The 19,462-nt window shown below is 41.1% G+C and overlaps 1 protein-coding gene across 2 annotated transcripts in view; it reads right to left on the bottom strand.

Moving 5' to 3' along the window:
* Nucleotides 1-19,462, bottom strand: part of LOC143658906 (contactin-associated protein-like 3) — a 156,091-nt gene that overhangs the window by 114,491 nt on the left and 22,138 nt on the right. For both annotated transcript variants that reach the window (XM_077131326.1, XM_077131318.1), the window contains exon 2: nucleotides 1,691-1,838. In XM_077131326.1, the coding sequence (XP_076987441.1) occupies nucleotides 1,691-1,838 (148 nt within the window). The remainder of the gene's footprint in view (nucleotides 1-1,690; nucleotides 1,839-19,462) is intronic.

The raw sequence follows: 19,462 nt of genomic DNA on the forward strand, positions 1-19,462 counted from the left end.
AACAGAGGGAAGGAAAAAGTGTTGACAGTAAACCAAGGCCATCCATGGAAATGGAAATGATGGGAAGGAGAGATAAGGTTAGACGATTGAGTGAAAGTGGAACACGTCTGAGATGTTGCTAAAAAAGAGACATTAAGCCAAGGCTGAAAGTATCCTTTAATTTAGAAGTTTCAGTTTCAGAAACTCCTCATTGTTGGTGGAATTACCATAATAGAAATGATATTATTGGCACTGAACAACCACTGTACCCCAGAGTGCCAGTGCCACCCCACCCCTGCAAGTGTTCATGTTCTGTGTACACCACGTCCCCCCTTTCTGGCTTATCTGAGCACCCGGCCTTCACTTTGAAATTTGACTATTACAAAGATTCCTTATCTAATCCCAACTGACTGATCTCTCTACTCCCTAGGCCCTAAATTCATGCCACACTATGTTGCACTGGTTTTGCATAATCGGATGACTCTTCATAATATCTTGATAAAGAAAATGAGTGAATTTAGGATCAGCCACTACACCTAATACCTAACGTATCTCTCTGCAAATATCCAGTGTCCAACAAATCCTTCCATGATGAATAAGGGGATAAAAAATCGAATATGTGGGTAGTATAGTTGTATAGTAGTTAAGAGAACCAAACTTGGAGGAAAAAGATCTATTTTTAAATCCTAGACGCTTAACTAGTGGCTGGGTAAGCTTGACCAATGTCTTCATTTCCTTACATTTCAGAGAGCTCTTCCTCTGAAACAAGGAGGAAGCTCGCAGATCTAATTAACGCGCTTGGTATGAGAGTTGAATGATAATGTATCTGTTGACAGCATCTGGTACATTAAATACTCCAAATATGGTATATATTCGTACTGCACTTTTCTGCAAGTCAAACGCTTTCATCAGGTACAGAATGAGTTATAAGGTACGACAGTCCATCCTGACCAAACACCAGGCCTCATAAGATATTTACATCCAACTTTGTCTTGGGTTATTCTCCAATGTTCATGAGAGTATTTTTTGAGGAAATTCTAGTATATTCTGGATCTTCAAAACGGCAACTGTATAATTGACTTGTCCCTCCTATTTCATCGCATGCTTTATGTCTGTGCTTATGTTCGTGTGGCCTGTAGAGTTTGCTACTTTGATCAGCAGTTGACTAAAGAGGAAACACACACATATATACTTGAATGTGATTAAAAGATAAAACTTTAGGTTGTATAATATGTTGCTAGGATATTAGGAAAAGGATTAAAGGAGAAGGAGGAGATGTAACAGAGAAAACAGAATTTAACAAATGAGTATGCCCGCTGAATCACTATATTAATATTTCTTCTAGCCTCTAGTGTGTTGGAGCAGCTAAAAGGGAAAATCTGAGATGGTGGAATGGTGACCCACGACAGACTCTGGGATCTATTCTGTAGCTGCCTGTTGAGATGTGCTTTGAAAATTATTGTTTTCTTCTTTCTTTGCTTTGAATATATGTTACATTTTACAATTAAAAAAGTTTTAAAAAATTAAATGCCTCCTGTAAAGCAAGTACTTTGATAAACGCGAGGAATCGAGAAATAAATAAGGTCCAAGTCAGGTTCTCCTCTACAGACAGTGGAGTAAAAGCTTTCCCTCAAACCCAGCCCTCCTGCTCCAGCATGGAAAGGACGGATGCATGTGGAGCAGCTGACGTCGGGGGATAAGCAGCACTTACTGTAGGCGCATCCGTACACCTCGACCCGCATCCCAATCCTGCCCTTCGGGCTCCAGGCTGCAGGGAGGAAGCGCAGGAACCTGGCTTCCACGGGGGGCTGGAGTCTGTAGAGCACCACGCTGTCTGCATTGGTGTTTCCTGGAAAGCCCTGGGGAGAACGGAGAAGGAGATCAAAGTGTTTGTAGAATATCATCTTCAGGCTGCACCTCTCATGCCAATCATGAGTGCCCGGTTAGCTTCACTAACAGACAAAAGGCTGCCTTCCTTACAGAAACTCTGCTGGCGTTTAATGAGCTGTGATACCTCTTCTCCATCCCTGAGTCAGTCACCACTGTTTACGTTGTCGTCATTTGCTGGGTAGTTTAAACTTCATCGGAAGTACCATAAGCACTGTGCCCTCCATAAGCCTCTCTTTGATAAAGTTGCTCATTCCCTAAACTATTCTCTCAATTTCAAAGTAGTCAAGACACACAACATTCAGGGCAATCAAGCACCGCAGTAATTTGCAGAGGAATTGCAAAAAGAACCCTATGACTCTAGAGTTAGAGCCAGAGGGACCTGCAAACATTCTAATTTGAAACCCTCAATTAATCAGTGAAAATCCCAAGGCTAGGGAGGTGAAAAGGTTCTCTAGTTAAGACAGCTGTCATAGAGCACTAGATCTCTGGGCTTTAGATTTCAATTCCAATGTTCTTTCCATGTTATTGGGAGACGCAGGTTGCTTCCACAGGCATCCGGATTTATGCTAGGAGAGGCCAATCTGAGAGCAAAGGAAGTTACTATAAATAATGTTTGACTCATTTTGCATGGCGTCTATTTTAATGTGAATATCAATATGTGGGGGAGGCAAAAAACATGGTTGACATTGCTGCCTGTACACATTTGCTATAGAAACCCTACCAATGACTTCATCTATTTTTTAAAAAGCATAAAATTTATATATACACAAGAAACTTTTAAAATATAACCAAACTCCTATACAGAGTGGTCCTTTCCTTTTATACCTCAACATTGCCAATTTCTCTTTAAAAGTATTTACTGAAGTGTTCTGTGATTTTATATTAAAAAAAAAAGTCGGTGAGTTTCAGGGTCAAATGAGTTTGATGACCCTCTACTAACAAAGCCATTAGCCCCTTACTTGTACTGTCCTGCCCATCTCAGGAAGCATCTCTCCCTCCATCTCTACCAAAGCCCCAGCATCCACTATATCAACAAGCAAGTCCTGAAATAGCCTCCTGATAGGTTCAAGACGCTTTTGGCCATTGGCATTTTAGAGTCACAGGACTAAGTTTCTGCTCTTGAGCTTTATATTCCTTTTAAAAATTGATACCATTGATTCTTTATCAGATGCTTGACCAGTCCTTTTAAAAATTGATACCATTGATTCTTTATCAGATGCTTGACCAGTTTTCCTGGATGACTGAGGCTGCAGTGAAACTATAAGGAGCTAAGCTATTCCTAACCCTAAATGCCCCTGAAGAGGAAACGCTGCCCCATCCAAGGACTTGATCAGTTTATGCTCTGAAACAAAGAGTAAGGCCCTGGGGTGGTTCAGAATGGTATGTACCCCAGAAAAACATGTTCTTAAATCTAATCCATTCCTGGGAGTGTGGACCGATTTTAAGCAGGACCTTTTGATGAGGCTACTTCAGTTAAGGTGTGACCCATCTCATTCAGGATGGAATTCGATCCTATTACTGTAGTCCCTTATAAATGGAATGAATGCAAAGTGAGAGAGAAAAAGCCATGGAAGTAAGAAGCTGAGATCAGTGGAACCCAGAAGAGAAGGGAGAGACTAGAAGACACCACAACATGCCTTGCTTTGTGGCAGAGAAGCCAAGGATCACTGGCAGCCAGTCTTTGAGAAAAAAGCAAAGCCTTGATGATGCCTGGATCTGTATATTTTCCTAGCCTCAAAACTTAAGCTTGAAAAAAAAAAACTTAAGCTTGTAGGCTAATAAATTCCCATTTCTTAAGTTGAACCATCGCATGGTATCTGCTTTAAGCAGCCTAGGAAACCAAAACAGGACCCTCTATTGTATTGCTTTTGAAATTTCCCATCAAACACCAAGACCACCTTAACTCTATAGATTTTGGGAAATAGCAGTCAAAAATAAAATGTAGTGTTATTTAGCAGGTTTTACCTTCAAGTTCTGTTCACTTTGTTTTGATTATCCAAAAAGCCAAAAACAGAATCCTTCATATAATAGTAACAAAATTGGGAATAAAAAAAAGAAATTGTTTTCTTATGCTCATTTGCACCAAAATGACAAACTCATTGGCATGCATATAAGTGCCCAACTGTAAGCAAGAAAGTTCTTTAGTTTAACCAAGAATTTTATCTGCCTAGTTATTTAGCTTTTTAGAACTCTGGACCAGGCTTAACAACTCAACCAAACCAAATTAGTAGTCAGTGTACAAACACATGACCAATCATGAGTTTTCCTTGGTATAAATAAATGGAGCTAAGAATACATGAAACTCAAATTTAATGCCACTGCACGCCTCAACTCTGTAACACTTCTTGGCTCGTGGATGAAATACCAACATAAACACACTCAATCATTTCTCTCTTGTTCAATGACAGTGTAATCTTTCACTGATACCAACATTTTTTCCCCAAGCATCAGCAGTTGTTACGCCAAGATCAAGTAAACTCTTTCAACTTCCTTCACTGCCTCCAAGCTTAAAGGGAAAATTAAGAAAGTCCAGCTACAACGTTTTAACTGGAAACCCACGGTTGATGTGGATAAAGAAGCTCTATACCAGCTGTACCACTTCCCAATATGTCTTAAACTGTTACTGCCTGCCTTAAGCTGCAGCTTCTTCATCTGTTATACCAAGTCAGTAAAATCTAGCTTTAAGGGTGGAAGAATAATTAAGTGAGATGAGAAATGAAAAGCCATCAGCCTTCCACCTGCTTCCAGGTAAGCACACCCCAAGTGGTAGCTGCTGAGGCTGTGGCTGAGATGATGTTTTGGTTGTAGCTGTTGTCCTGGGGGGCAGAGGTGGCTCACCCATCAGACTCTGAGTCCTTTTACCTGCATTCTAGGTCAGGTTCAATATTAAAGCGACCCAGCTAAACATCTAGGAGGGAAAGTCAGCTCCTCTATTCAGGTCTATCCTCAGAGCTCCTATTCACTCTGCATCCAAAGTATAATTCCTTTTAGGAATTAAAGTCAATATTTATTTGAATGTACCTTACACAAATTTTTAAACCTCATTATAAACTAAATGGGATTATTTCCTAAAAAGGGTACATGACCAGAATTTTTGTGTTTTCTTCATATATTATCATTTCTGAAGTTTTGCTTATTAAATACAAGCTCCAGAGACTGTACATTTGAGCGGCGTGATTACAATGCCACATAGTGAAAGGAATTTCTATTTTTGCTGTAATGGAATTAAAAGAGATTGCTAGTTAAGAAGTATTTCAAGTGAGAAAAATCTATTTTAATAGTCTATGAAGAGAGGAGATTAAGAACGCACTCTTTACAACTTCTGAGATCTGCATACCAAACAAAGCATTCATTATACATGGTTTTAATTCTATCCAAATACTTGGAATTTATGTATGTAGGCATATAAATGATACAACTCTTCAAAGATACAGAAATTAGATGAAATAAGTTTGGGCAGGAGGGATTACTACTAGTATGTCACTCGCACAACATTTGGGGCTTATTACTGAAATGACCATATTTTTCACTAAAATAACACTTACCTTTATAGAACGAGGTCTAATCTAGTATTTGGATTATATAATATTGCTTTGGTGTTTCCAGAACAGATGTGACTACATTGACCGAGCTTTTAAAAACCACACATAGAGTGTCAGAAGCAAAGGCCTACACTTGTTGAAACTTCTTATGAGTTAGAAAGTGAGAATTTCAGAGGTATATGAGGAAACAGCATCTATGAAAATACATCACCATCAGTAATTCTTCAGCAGCTCAAGCCTAGGGTCAGAGAGTTCACTCCTGGACAGGCTGGTCTTTTCAGAGTGGCCCTGCATAAAGCTCCAGCTGTGCAATCCACAGCCATTCCTTCTAATCCTTCTCTACCTCTGGCAGGTATGTGACCTCAGGGAGGTGACCATCTACATGTGTAAAGGAAGAACCTGAATTTCTCTGGCAATTTTGATGGATTCGTGTAAAGAATTTCATATGCTTATAATCAAACCATTTTCTTTACCATATTCCTCTGTTATCTATTGCAGAATTGAAAAACAAACCACCCCCTCTCCATTGACAGCTTGAACCAGTTTAGCTTGGTGAGTCTTCAATATTGAACAGCGTTAAGGGCATGACAATTGAGCGTTTAATCCACTATTAAGAATGAACACTGTTTGATAAAGTTTTCAGTTGCCGTAAGCGTGTCGTTCTCCAGCTACACGTGGAAGTGACAAAAATCTGTATCTGGGGTCCACTCACATGCCACAAACATGTTTCCAAAATAACGTATTTAGAGATGAATAACATCCCTGAAAAGTTGCTAAGTCCCCACTTTTGTTCGCTTATCCATCACACTGGTGGAATCTAAACAACCCCAAGCAAGGATCACTTACAGGCTTTGGCAGAATCTATCATGGTCCCAGGCATAAGACAAGGCATCACAACTCTGTGCTGAAGCCGACACTGAAGTCGCCTTTTAGTCTTGAAATATCTGTGTCTCAAGAAATACTTTACCATCAATTCTTTCTTTCAGAATTTGAGAGATCATGCTTATAGAAAAGGGTATTCGTGATTTTAAAAAAAAATATTGAGTCTCTACTGTGCGCCACTATAAGAGTAGATATTTGTAATTAAACGCCCTGCTAACCACAGTTTAAGATATCTAAGGTACGAGCGACGATGCTGTTTGGATTAGGGAAGTGCCCGGGGTCTCGGGTGTGCTAAATCTGCTAACTCTGGCTCTTTTAATTGCCCGACCATGCAGATATCAAACATGACCTTAATCTCTGCAAGTTTCAGCTTCTGCATGAGTAATGCGGGAAAAAGGAGGAGAAGGAGAGGAACAGGAGGAGGAGAAGGAGAAGGAAGAAGAATTATTTTAAGAAGAATTTAAAAAATCATTTTATCTTATATTTCCATAGGACGACAGACAATGAAACACTGCACCAATATTACATCCTATAATTGGGCAATGTAGAAAAACAGTTTTAGGACAAATAAGTTATTTAAATATCACATTAAATAGAGAATGCTATAATGTTAATACAGAATCATTCACTACCTCTCCTATGACACTGATAAGGATGGCCTCCACATTTTGCTTTCATTTAGTGAATGAACTGGAAGTTCAATCACATGGATTGAAATGCCAAGTGCCCACTCGGGCCACAGAGCAATGAGTGAGTTAAGCGAGAGCTCAGTTTATCAGATCCGAGCATCTCGTACCAGGTGCATTCTAGGATTTTCCCTTATACTGACAAGTTAACTCCAACACGTTCTAGAAAGCGAATGGATGCTCTCTCCTCTCACATGACAGAAACAAGGAAACGGGTACTGGAACTGCACTTCTTCGCAGCTTGTTTCCCAGGCGTTTTATATAATATAGTTGGTGCTCATTAGTCATGGATCCCATATTTGCAAATGTGCCTACTCACTAAAATTCATTTGCAACCCTAAAATCAATCCTTGCAGCACTTGCGTGGTCATTTGCAGACACGTGCAGAGCATCGAGGAATCTGCACTGCTGACGTGCACAGCCCCAGCCGAACAGCACCCAGCAACACTGTGCCTTGCCTTCTTGTTTCGGCTCACACATTGCAAGCAAGTGCCCTATTTGCAAGAAAGTTCATGCCACATTTTTCACATTTTGTGCCTTTGTGATGATTATTTCACCTTTTGGAATGGCCTGCAAGCAGGCAGCTGAAGTGCTGTCTAGGCTCCCTAGTAAAGGAAGGCTGTGACGCGCCTTAGGTGGGTTAGAGCAGCTTCCTGCAGGCCTGAGTTACCCAGCCTTAGCTGGCCAAGAGTTTGCTAGTGAATCAACAGCCTGGATTAAATAAGGTGTCTTTGCCCAGCAACACATGAAACCAGGTTCTGTACTGATCACCTGATGTAAACGTTAGGCCCAGAAACTTTGGTTTCCCAGAAACTTAACCCTATGTTTCCCCTAGGGGCAATGATTCAGTATTATTTGCTAGCTCAATGTTTGTGGCAACTGTACAAAACTTAACAACGATCAAATGTCTATTCCCCCACAATAATCTCAACTGGCAGACAATGTCTTGGGCATAGCACATAGTTGGAAAGTATTTTCTAGTTTGATTTAGGGCCCCTCAGGGGAAGCAAGTCAGAGAATGGAACCGGCAGCTGAGCAGAAGCGGGTAATCAGCTCCTGCCCCAGCCACAGGGGATGCACCCCACTGTGATGGCAGCAGCACAGCGTGGGAGCAGAGACCAGGTCCACAGTGCCCAACCAGGGCAGATGCAGGGAAAGGGGAGCATAACTGTGCATGCCATAAACCAGCTTCCATAATTTTGTGCAGTTTACATTAATTTTAAAAGTTTTTACTAGGAAAATCCAAGGCAGGAGAAAATTATATTAGCAAATTCTTCATAAAACAATGCTACTGCTGATGTTTTATGTTTGTTGAGCATTTCCTAGGCATGAAGTTTTGTTTCAATCAATTCATCGACTTGTCAAAAGGACTTAACCGACCCTCGCCTCAATCAGGATTCAATCTATCTAAATGGCCAAAATGCAAGGAAGAGTTGGTCATGGACCATGGTTTATAAAGCAAATTTTTATTATTTATTTTTCGGATCATTTCATAGACATTAGCTGGCGGATTTTTTTGAAAAAAAAAATCATTTTAGTCTGATAGATCTGCCCGTGTGCTATCACAAGGCTTGGACATAAAATCCTCTGAAATGTGGATATATCTATATTACTCACTAGTAAATGAAAAGAGAGTTTATCTTATACAATAAAAATGCCCCCAAAAAAGTGAGAGAGCAGAGTCAATTATTTAAATGTAAATGTGTGACTGACTATAGCTCCAGAAAGTCTATACATATAAACAAAATCAACTTTATAGTTATTTGGCAAATCACAAGGCACAGTGTGATGTATACCAAAATAGTTATCCGTTCTCAGAATACCCCTTCCATCCCTCACCAGTGGGTCTGAGGCATCGGAATGTTGATTTCTGTGAATCTCCTGGGCCTTTTCAATCTTAAGAAGTCCCTTCTTAAAAATAACCTTTATGCGTACTTCTTTTAAATTAGGATCTCTCATCGATTTATTTATCCAAAAATATTTACTTAACCACAATTACAAGGAAAAGCAAAGTGGAAGACAAGCAAGCCTCTGCTTTCCTTGGAGAGCTTACATTTTAGAATCATTTATTCCTACCTGACAGCAGTTGACAGAGATCGGGTTGAGGGGGGGAAAAAAAAACACTAATCTCTGAGGATATCAGAGGGAAATTACAGAACACTTTCTTGGAACACTTTACAATTTGCCTCAGGCTGGTTCAGTGGACAGAACATAAAATCTGTGGAAAGACCGCCAAAGGAAGTGGTTGCTGCACAGAGTATTTCTAAGATAGTGTTATAGGCTTACAGTTTTTCACTTTTATTGTAATAACTGTCTCGGTTCTGAGTACATTTCAGACAAAAACCTTAAACCAGCTTTCAAGTAAAGCAATAACAGTATACTGCCGTGTGATCAAGTGGCTATTTTAACAATTTATAATTATACTACTAACCTACAAGCTGCTGCACCCTTCCAAGTCAAGCTTGTTAGGTGAATTCACAAATGGGTGCAATATCTATTGCATCTCTGTCCTGGGCTATTCTTCTTAAAAATGTTTACGGCAGCTTCAATTGTGACTTTAAGTGAAAATACTACGCTATGTGTTTCATGCTAAATACCCACTTCAAGTACAGCAAAAATATCGAAAGATAGAATTTTGTTGTTCTCTTGCCTTTAAGAAGCTTTTTCATTTGTATTTTTGAGTACACTATATCAAAAAGGACGTGAGTGTATTTCATGGTAGATGATCTTATTGGTAACCTGAATACATCGGGGAAGCACAAATATTAGGGTTTTTTGGATTCAACCCTCGTTTCTCGAAGACTCAGTTAAGCAGGAAAAGGCCAGCCACCTCCACTGCTTCTGCGCACTGAAACTCCCTCACGCCCCGCCCTCTGCTTCAGGTCCTTTCTGGCTTCTAAGCTGGACCCAGGGGCCACACGAGCTGTCAACAGGGTCTTCTTACCACCCCAGGAGAGGAACAGGCAGGTCCAGAGCGGTGAGAAAGCTCAGCTGCTGTCCCTGTTCACTGCCACAGGCAGCTTCTGCAAACCCAGCTGGCCCCTCGGTGCTGGTTCTCCAGCGGTGGCAACTTCTGCTCAGGCACTACCGGGTTCCCAGGACCTCCTGCTCTCAGAAGCTTATCACTGCCCACATTTGATGGATTTATGAGCTCAGTGAGGCAGTGCTGGATTTTAGGGGAAAGAAAATAATATTTCTTAAGTTGGAAGATCTAATTCAGAAGTCGTGACCTGCCATGAATCCAGCTGTGTATAAATCTTATTTAATCCCCTTGAACTTCCCTGCTTTCTGTGGCAAACAGAGGTGCCTGCGATTGCCTGAGCAGTCAGGGAAGGGAAGATGGATTTGTTTTTACATACTACGTAAACCACAAATGAGTTTCAAGGCCGACGAATTGTGCAATGAGGCAAGGTAGAAAGAAAACTGTAGGAAGGAGGAAAAAAAAAAAGAGAGATGTTATTTTTGTTGAGGCTGTAATGCATGCACTGAGGGGTCTGAACGCAGCTGGGTGTTTCACAGATGAGCCTTCCCCGTGCCGGGGCCATGGAAACCGCAGCAAGATGTTGAGTGTTTCGATGACAGATCACCATTAGCTAAGAGAAAGCCACTTTCCTCTTGCTAATTTTTAGAGAATCTGGGGTTATATGTATATATTACAATTGTCTCTCTCACTCTGTGAAAGAAAAATGAGGTTGAGAATGAGAATAAAGCGGGAAGGTGGTATTGGTGGAAAATGGATATTTTAACTCCAAATATATGCAGTTTGGGAAAGAAAGATGATTTCGTAGACAGTCTTTCTAGAAGGTTTCTCTGGTTCCTGGAAAAGCTTTTAGAGAGTCTGCTCCCTGGTCATTTGCTCATAATGGCATCGTTTCTCTCAACCCTCACCCTAATTTTTACCCTCTACATTTACCTTGGTCCCCATACCATCACTGGGTGCTATGGTTAGTAAAATCCTACTGTGTGGAATGCACTAGAAAGACCCTTTAGGGTGGGCCATGGTGGCTCAGCAGGTAAGAATGCTTGCCTGCCATGCCAGAGGACCCGGGTTCGATTCCCGGTGCCTGCCCATGTAAAAAAAAATAAAATAAAATAAAGAAAGACCATTTAGACATAAAGAACCATGTGTCTACTATACGTTTTTAAACCACTCAATAGCTTTTTTGTTTTTTGCATGGGCAGCCTCTGGGAATCAAACCCGGGTCTCTGGCTCGTTAGCTTTTGTTTGTTTGTTTGTTTTTTCGCATGGGCAGGCTCTGGGAATCGAACCCGGAACTCTGCCACTAAACCACTGTTGCCCACACTCAATAGCTTTTTAAAACATGAATTAAGAGTTGTCAGACATATTCACTAATGCACAAATGGATGTAATGCCCAAATGAATTGATTGAAAGCAGACTTTTTTTTTTGCCAAGCAAATATGATCTACTTCAATAAATTTGGTATGTTTCATTGAAGGGGCAATCAGACTTTCCACTGTTATCTTTGTAAGTCTATGAAAAGAGTTCATTTGACCTTTCCTCAATGTTTACTTGAGGGTAGCTTTTAGGTCTCCTTTTACTAAGGTAGATGGACCATACAATGCAGCATCTCAAAGTATCAGCAACTCAGAGGTCATCATCGCAGCTTAAATGCCAACCTGCTCAACAGTGCATCTTGACACTCAGAAGCCATAAAAAATGTGCTTGTGGATATATTAACCACATGCTTATCTCATATACAACTTTCCAGTCTTAGAAAGAATGGTTTTGCACATTAGAGATTGTTCTGAAAAAGTAAAATAAGGTATGAGAAATTAATGTCAAACAGTTTTATAACCATCACCTCCCCCACTCCCCCACCAAGATTAAACTACAATATGCCCTAAACACAGTGAACTATTTCTCTTAAGAAATTTGTCTTATAAGATTGCAGCTTGCTTGCTCCTGGAAATGCAGTAAGTACTGTACTTTGCTCACGACATGTACTAAAACCTAGAGGTGAGGCAAACTGGGCTTGGAGACCATGTCACAGGATCAGCTGGGATGCAGGCACATGAAAAGCACAAGGGGACACTCACGTTGTAAGGGGATCTGCACCGAAACGCACATAACTGCATTTTGGTTATGGAGTCAGGAAAACTTCCCCACACAAGGAGACCCAGGAAATTAGGACTTTGAACAAAGAGAAAGAGGCAGCAAATGATTTACAGAGGAGAGGGCATTACCTGCAGAAGGAAGCTCTCATGCAAAGTTATCGAGGAATGAAAGAAAATGGTATGTTCATCAATAGAGAGGAGGCTGGCTGGATTTAACTGCAATTGAGATGAGAATGTGAGCTTGGAGCAGTGGGTTAGGGCAGTACTTTCATATCAAAATAAGGAGCTGAGATAGTATTCCACAGGCAACGGAGCCACCAGAGGGCTTTGAGGAGGGAGGGCTGCCGTCCATTTGTTTAATGTCATGACAACCCCGGCCAGGCTTTGGTGGACACTCAGGAACAGGCGGAGGGGGTTTCAGGGAGTCAAGACACAGAGATTTCTCTGAAAAATCAGGATGAGAATCTATTTTTACATATTATATCAGAGATAAAGACAATTCACACTCAAGAATGAATTAAAACAGAGGTCATTTCATCTGGAGTGGGAACAATTCCTTAACAGGGCTATAGCTGCAAGATCATTTATTTCCTGATAACAGGATCAGGTTTTATTTTACCTTATGTTTCCTTCTCTTCTAAATAACTACAGTTGAATCAAATTCATGGTAGGTTCCCATAACAATAGCTACCAGCCACCTGCGTGGAGGCAGGTAAGCAGAGTCTGGTTCTTCCTATGGGAACTCAGCTTATCAAGGGGTCTGTGAAGGAAGGAGAGGGCAAGCCATGGACAATCCAGAGTGAAGCATAGACCCCTTCAGAACTGATTATTCAGCCATCACGGGTCACCTACACCCTCTTTCCACCAGCATGGCGTCAGAGCAGGGGGACTCCCTTCATCCGTCCTTCCTCGCAGGTTGAGCTGAGTCTGATTGCTGTGAGCAGCCCCCCACCCCATTTGGAGAACCAATGACAGGGACACAGAAGAAGACAAGGCCCAGGCGGGTCAAGAAAAAGATGCGAGATGAAGTCACTAATGCAGAGTAAGTGCAGTGTGGATTCCTAATAGTAAGTTCAGCTTTCGAAGGTGCTAATATACACACCCTGATACACACACTTCACACAGGGTAGGAAGCCAATGTAGAAACAGACCCACTTTTCACGTCACAATATTTTTCATCATTTCCTGAGCACAGGTGGGCTCGGTCACTGGTAGCCGGTGGCTCCATCAGGACCATTCCATAGTTACAGGGGTGCTGTCCCCAGCTGTATACTGAGGGACCAGCACAGCCCGTGTTTGAGGAGAAGCATCTCCAGTTATACACAGCCAACTAATGCTTTGCTTACAGGGACGGTAAGCAGGCGGAGCTCAAAAAGCCCACCCTGGGCATCTTCACAGGACAAGTTTGCAGAGTAAAGAACATTTGTTTTCAGCAGTGACTGGAATCTATTCACATCTTTGTGATCATTTTTTAAATATGAAAAAAAGACAGAAAAAAAAACGCAGCCTACTAAAATATACCCATCAGCACATTTTGAAATGGAGTTTATGTTACAAAACTGATTTTTTTTAAAATAAGGACTTGTTTTCATTAGTGTGAAATGAGACCCAAACTGATTTTTGATACAGAGAGGAACCCTAAGAGTTTTTTGCATATTCAACCCCATGAGGTGAGGGGACTCCCCAACCCCCATCCCAGCCCTGGGTGCAGGTTTCCCAGACACTCACGAATGTCTGCGCCTGTCCCCAGAAAGCCCACTGTCATTGCATCTCACAGTGCAGGGGACACATTTCATGATTTGAATTCCCACCACGTATTAGAATAAACGTCTACACCAGGCAAAAGAATATATTCATCATCAATTTCACATGGGGAGATTCTCTAAATATCCCCCATTTTATGTAGGTATTACCAGTTCAACATCTTTATCTTAACTCAGTGATCTCTGGATCATTAAACCAAATAAAGAGCTGAAAGACAGAAAATCGCACACCCATGATTCAACACAGAGAAAAGCCAAGACCTCCCACTCCCATTCTGATTTGGATGCTTGTATTAACCAACGAAGATGAGCCAGTTCTGACTGAAACTGCTTCCCAGTGAAGAGAGGCTGTGAATCAGAAACAGGCAATAGAAACCTTCTCAAGAAACTGCCTATTATGGGTTAAAATATGTTCCCCAAAGAGACATGTTCAAATTCCAGGCCCATAAAGGTGAATTTAGGTGTAAATAGGACCGTTAAAGATGTAAATAGTTAAAATGATGTGAAAGTGCATTAGCAGGGGCCCTAATAAAATATGACTGGTGCCCTTATAAGGACAGGACATGTGGACAGAGAGCCAGAGACAGAAAGAGAGCCCTGTGGTAGAGGCAGAGATCGGGTTATGCTGCCAAAAGGCAAGGAACAGCAGGGATCGCCTCTGCCACCTAGCAGAAACCAGGGGAGAGGGATGCAAGGGTTTCTCCACTTGGAGAGAAAGCACAGCCCTGCCAACATCCTGATTTCATACTTCAAGCCTCCAGAACTGTAAGATAGCAAATGCCTGTCGTTTAAGTGAGCTCGTGCTGCTGCTCTGTTACAGCAGCCCTGGGAAGCCAACACAGCCCCTCCCCCAGTTCCTCAGGGCATGCAGTATAGTAAGAGTGATCTCAAGTGGCTGCCAGGCAGATGTAATAGGAGTGAAATAAAGAAATAGTCTTCCACATGCAAAGTAAGAGGGCAATAATATGGTGGTGGGGGGGGGCAGAGTAACTGATAAAGAGGTACAGCTTAGAATTTTAAAAAAGCTAAATTTAGGGGGAAAAAAAGCAGAAAGCAAACCCAGAGCAAGTTCAACCCCAAAGTAAGATTAAATGAGAAAATAAATAAAAAAGTGAAATTTGAAAATGGGCTAGCAATGCGCAACAGAAAGAAAATGGGGCTGGAGGCAGCTGCCCAGCCCCCAGCCTGCAGACCAGGTGGGTGAGGCGGGCGCCTGCCGGTCACCTTCCTGCCAGTCTGCAGGTGTGAACCGCGCAGGAACCTTCCCCGCCCAACTCCCACCTGCGCATCCCTCCTGTCCTTCTGCTGATTCTGCCCTAGGGAGGCTGGTCAGGACCAGGCACTCACTCAGTTCCAGTTATTTAGGGGGGTTGGGGAGGAGGAAGGGCTCCCCATGAGCTGAGCAGGTCACTGCCAATCAGCCGAGACCCTCAGCCTTCGGCCCTGGCGGCCACCTCCCCACCCACAGGTGCCGTGGGGACCTCAGGTGAGCAGGCCCACATCCCGTGACAGGTTCTGCACGCCCTGCCAATACTTGTCTTTCCCCATTTCCCCACGGTGCAGTTCTTGGAAAAATGCTGCTCAAGGCTGGAACATAACTACTTGTGAAAGAGCTGCCCCATAATAAACTGAAAAGCATTTTATCTTCCTCACTGACAAGCAAATCTTATTTTCTCAGTCTAGATTCCATGTTCAATCATAGTACATTAACTCTTAAAAATGAAAAAAAAATTTTTCTATGGATTTAGCTTAATTATGAATCATATAGTAAGACTTTAAGAATCTCTGTATTCAGCCCAAAAGGATATTTTTAAATATCTGAAGTAAATTACTGTCAAAGAGGAAACAATAAATGTACAAAATGAGTGAATGTGCTTTTTAAAGGAATACTATATTTGTCGTTGAAAGACAGGAAACCTTCAGGTAACATAGTGTCATATAAAGAGAAAATTGCTGTGGATGGTTTTTAGGGTTTTCTGGTATGACACACATGCATTGAAGCAGATTAACAGCTTATCTGCATACGTGTAAAATGTCATCACTTTTGATGCAGTGCAGGATGAACTGCTATAGTTTTGCAAAGTCATGCTTTCTGTCTTTGAGTCAATTATAATTCAAAAAGCCACTGACTCTTTTAACATATGCTTGAAGTTGTGATAGCATATTACATTAAGGAAATATTACATGCTAAATACATTTAATAATCATACATGGAAGATTCCTGTGTGTGATATGTGCATCTTGGTATCTTCCCGTTCTCAATGCCTTTAAAACATGGGTGCCTTCGGGTATTTACGCTGATTCCCCAAAGCTAAAAAACATTACATGTTATTAGCAATACAAATGTTTGTGCAACAGAGGAGTCCACATAACCTTATAAAAAAGTTTTCTTCAAACAAACACCTCCCATTCCACCTACTCATTGTTCTCCCCTGGTAACCTCTAATCTGCTTTCTATCTCTACAAATTTGCCATCTCTAGTCATCTCATAAGTTATATCATACCATTTTTGTCCTAAAGCACCTTGCTTATTTCACTGAGCATGATATTTTCAAGGTTCTTTCATATGCAGCGTCTTTCATAAATTCACTCTTTTTATGGCCAAGAAATAGTCTACTTTGTGTATGTGCCATATTTTGTTTATCTGTCCATTCGTTGATGGACATTTGGGTTATTTCCAGCTTTGGGCTATTGTGAATAATGTTACTATAAACATTGGAATGCAAGTATCTGTTTGAGACCCTGTTTTAACTCTCTTTGGGTTACATACCAAGAAGTAGAATTGCCGAATCATATTGCAGTTCTATATTTAGCTGCTTGAGAAACTGCCCTACTGCTTTGCACAGTGGCTACACCGTTATACATTCCCACCTACAATGCACTAGAGCTCCAATTCACCATGTCCTTTCCAACCATCCTTCTTTTCTGTTTTCTTTTTTCAGAACTAGCCATCCTTGTGGGTTTGAAACAGTATCTCATTGTGTTATTGATTTGCATTCCCATAATGGCTGGGGGTTGAGCATCATATTTGTTCACTGGCCATTTGTCTATCTTCTTTGAAGAAATGTCTATTCAAGCCTTGTACTCATCTTCTAATTGGGTTGCTTGCCTTTTGGTTTTTGCAGTGTAAATATTTTTATGCAGTCTGGGTATTTAAGCCCTTATCTGATATATAGTTTGAAACTATTTTTTTTACTTCTTTGATAATTTCCTTCAATGCACAAAAGTTTTTAATTTTGATGAAATAAAATCCATCTATGGTTTCTTTTGCTGCTCATGCTTTTGGTGTCATATCTAAGAATCTGTCATGAAATGCCAGGTCATGAACATTGGCACCCATGTTATCTTCTAAGAGTTTTATGATTTTAATACTCTTAGGCCTCTGATCCATCTTGAGTTGATTTTTGTATATGGATGTGAGGTGGGGGTTTCGCTTCCTTCTGGTGCACATGGAGACCAAGTTTTCCCAACACCAGTTGTTGAAGAGACTGCTCTTTCTCCACCACGTGTCCTTTGTATCCTTGTCAAAAACCAACTGGACGTAGAAGTTTAGACCTACTTACACTGTTTCAACTCGTGTAAGCTTTGTAGAACAATTTGAAATTGTGAAGAGTGAGTCCTTCAATCTGTTTTTCTTTTATAAGATCATATTGGCTGTTTGGGGCCTCTTGCAGTTACATGTGAATTTGAGGAAAGGTTTTCCATTTCTGCAAAAGGGTAGCTGGAATTTTTAGAAGATTTGCACCCAATTTCTATATGGCTTTGGTTAATACTGACATATTAATAATTATTAACCCTTCCAACCCATGAACATGGGCTATCTTGCCATTTAGTTAATCTTCTTGGGCAGTGTTCTAGTTTGCTACCTGCTGGAATGCAATATACCAGAAACGGAACAACTTTTAAAAAGGGGAATTTAATAAGTTACAAGTTTATAGTCTTAAGGCCATGAAAATGTCCCAGTTAAAACAAGTCTATAGAAATGTCCAATATAAAGCATCCAGGGAAAGATACCTTGATTCAAGAAGGCTGATAAAGTTCAGGGATTCTCTCTCAAGTGGAAAGGCACACGGCAACACAGTCAGGGTTTTTCTCTCATCTGGAAAGGCACGTGACGAACGTGGGTCATCAGCTGGCTTCCTCTCTAGACCTCTTGCTTCATGAAGCTCCCCCAGGGACATTCTTCTTCATCTCCAAATGTCGCTGGCTTGTGGACTCTGTGATTCTCTCAGCCTGTGGCTCTGCTTGGCTCTGCTGTGGCTGTCTAGTCATTCTCAAAAAGGCATTCTCTCCAAAAAATGTCCCCTCTTTTATAGGATTCCACTCAACTAATCAAGATCCATGTAGAATGGGTGAAGACACACCTCCATCTAGTCAAGCTTAATACCCACCACCATGGAGATGACCTAATCAAGTTTCCAATTTTTAGTACTGAACAGGGATTAGAAGAAACTGTTGCTCCCACAAGACTGATTAGGATTAAAACATGGCTTTTTTAGGGTATATAAATCCTTTCAAACCAGCACAAGCCACATATTGTCATTTTCAATCTTTTGTATCCTTGGTTAAATTTATTCCTAGATTTTTTTAGATGCTATTATAAATGAAATGATTTTCTTAATTTACCCTTCAGGTTGCTCACTGCTAGTGTATGGAAGCACAGCTGATATTTTGTGTACTGATCTTATATCCCGCCACTTTGATCGACTCATTTACTAGCTCTAATAATTTTCTTGTGGATTCCTTTGGGTGGACTTTCTATATACAAGATCATGTCATTTTCAAATAGTGATGATTTTATTTCTTCCTTTCCAAAATGGGTGCCTTTTATTTCTTTATTATAAAAGAATCTCTAGCATAATATTGAATGGCAGGGGTGAAGGTGGGCATCATTATCTCATTCCAGATTTTAGGAGAAAGTTTCAAGTTCTTGTTTTACTTTCCCAGCTGCTAAAATACACACCGCAAAATGGGTTGGCATAACAACAAGAGTCTGTTGGCTCATGGTTTCAGAAGCTAGAAGGTTTGCTTCCTCCCAGGGTCAGTATCTTCTGGCTGGCCGGCAATCTTTGGGTTTCCTTAACCTTCCACCACATAGCAATGTACATCCTCTTCTTTTTCTTCTAGGTTCTCTTGACATCCAGCTTCTGGCTAATCTCTGTGGCTTCTCTCTCCATCGGACTCACTCTGCTTCTAAAAGAGTCCAGTCATCTGGATTAAAGTGCAACCTCAGCCAGTGGGGTCACGTCATAACGGAAGTAACATCTTGAAGAGATCCTTCTACCATGGAGCCACATCCTCCAAAATGCAGACCAAGACCAAGGACCCGTCCAAATAAGGGACTGCAATTCAATCCACCACAGGCATTCACCATCAAGTAGGATGTTAGCAGTGGGTTTCTCACAAATAGCCATTATCTTGTTGTAAAAGTTCCCTTCTATTCCTATTTCTCTGCATATTGTCAAGGAATATTGCTGGATTTTGTCAGATGTCTTTCTGCAGCTATTAAGGGAATCGTGTGTTTTCTCCCCTTCATTCAATGCATTGCATAGATTGATTTTCATAGGCTGAACCACACTTGCATTCCTGGGATAAATCCCACTTGATCATGGTGTATAATCTTCTAAGTATGCTGCCGGGTTT

Source organism: Tamandua tetradactyla, chromosome 2 (genome assembly GCF_023851605.1).
Source record: "Tamandua tetradactyla isolate mTamTet1 chromosome 2, mTamTet1.pri, whole genome shotgun sequence".
Classification (NCBI taxonomy): Eukaryota; Metazoa; Chordata; class Mammalia; order Pilosa; family Myrmecophagidae; genus Tamandua; species Tamandua tetradactyla.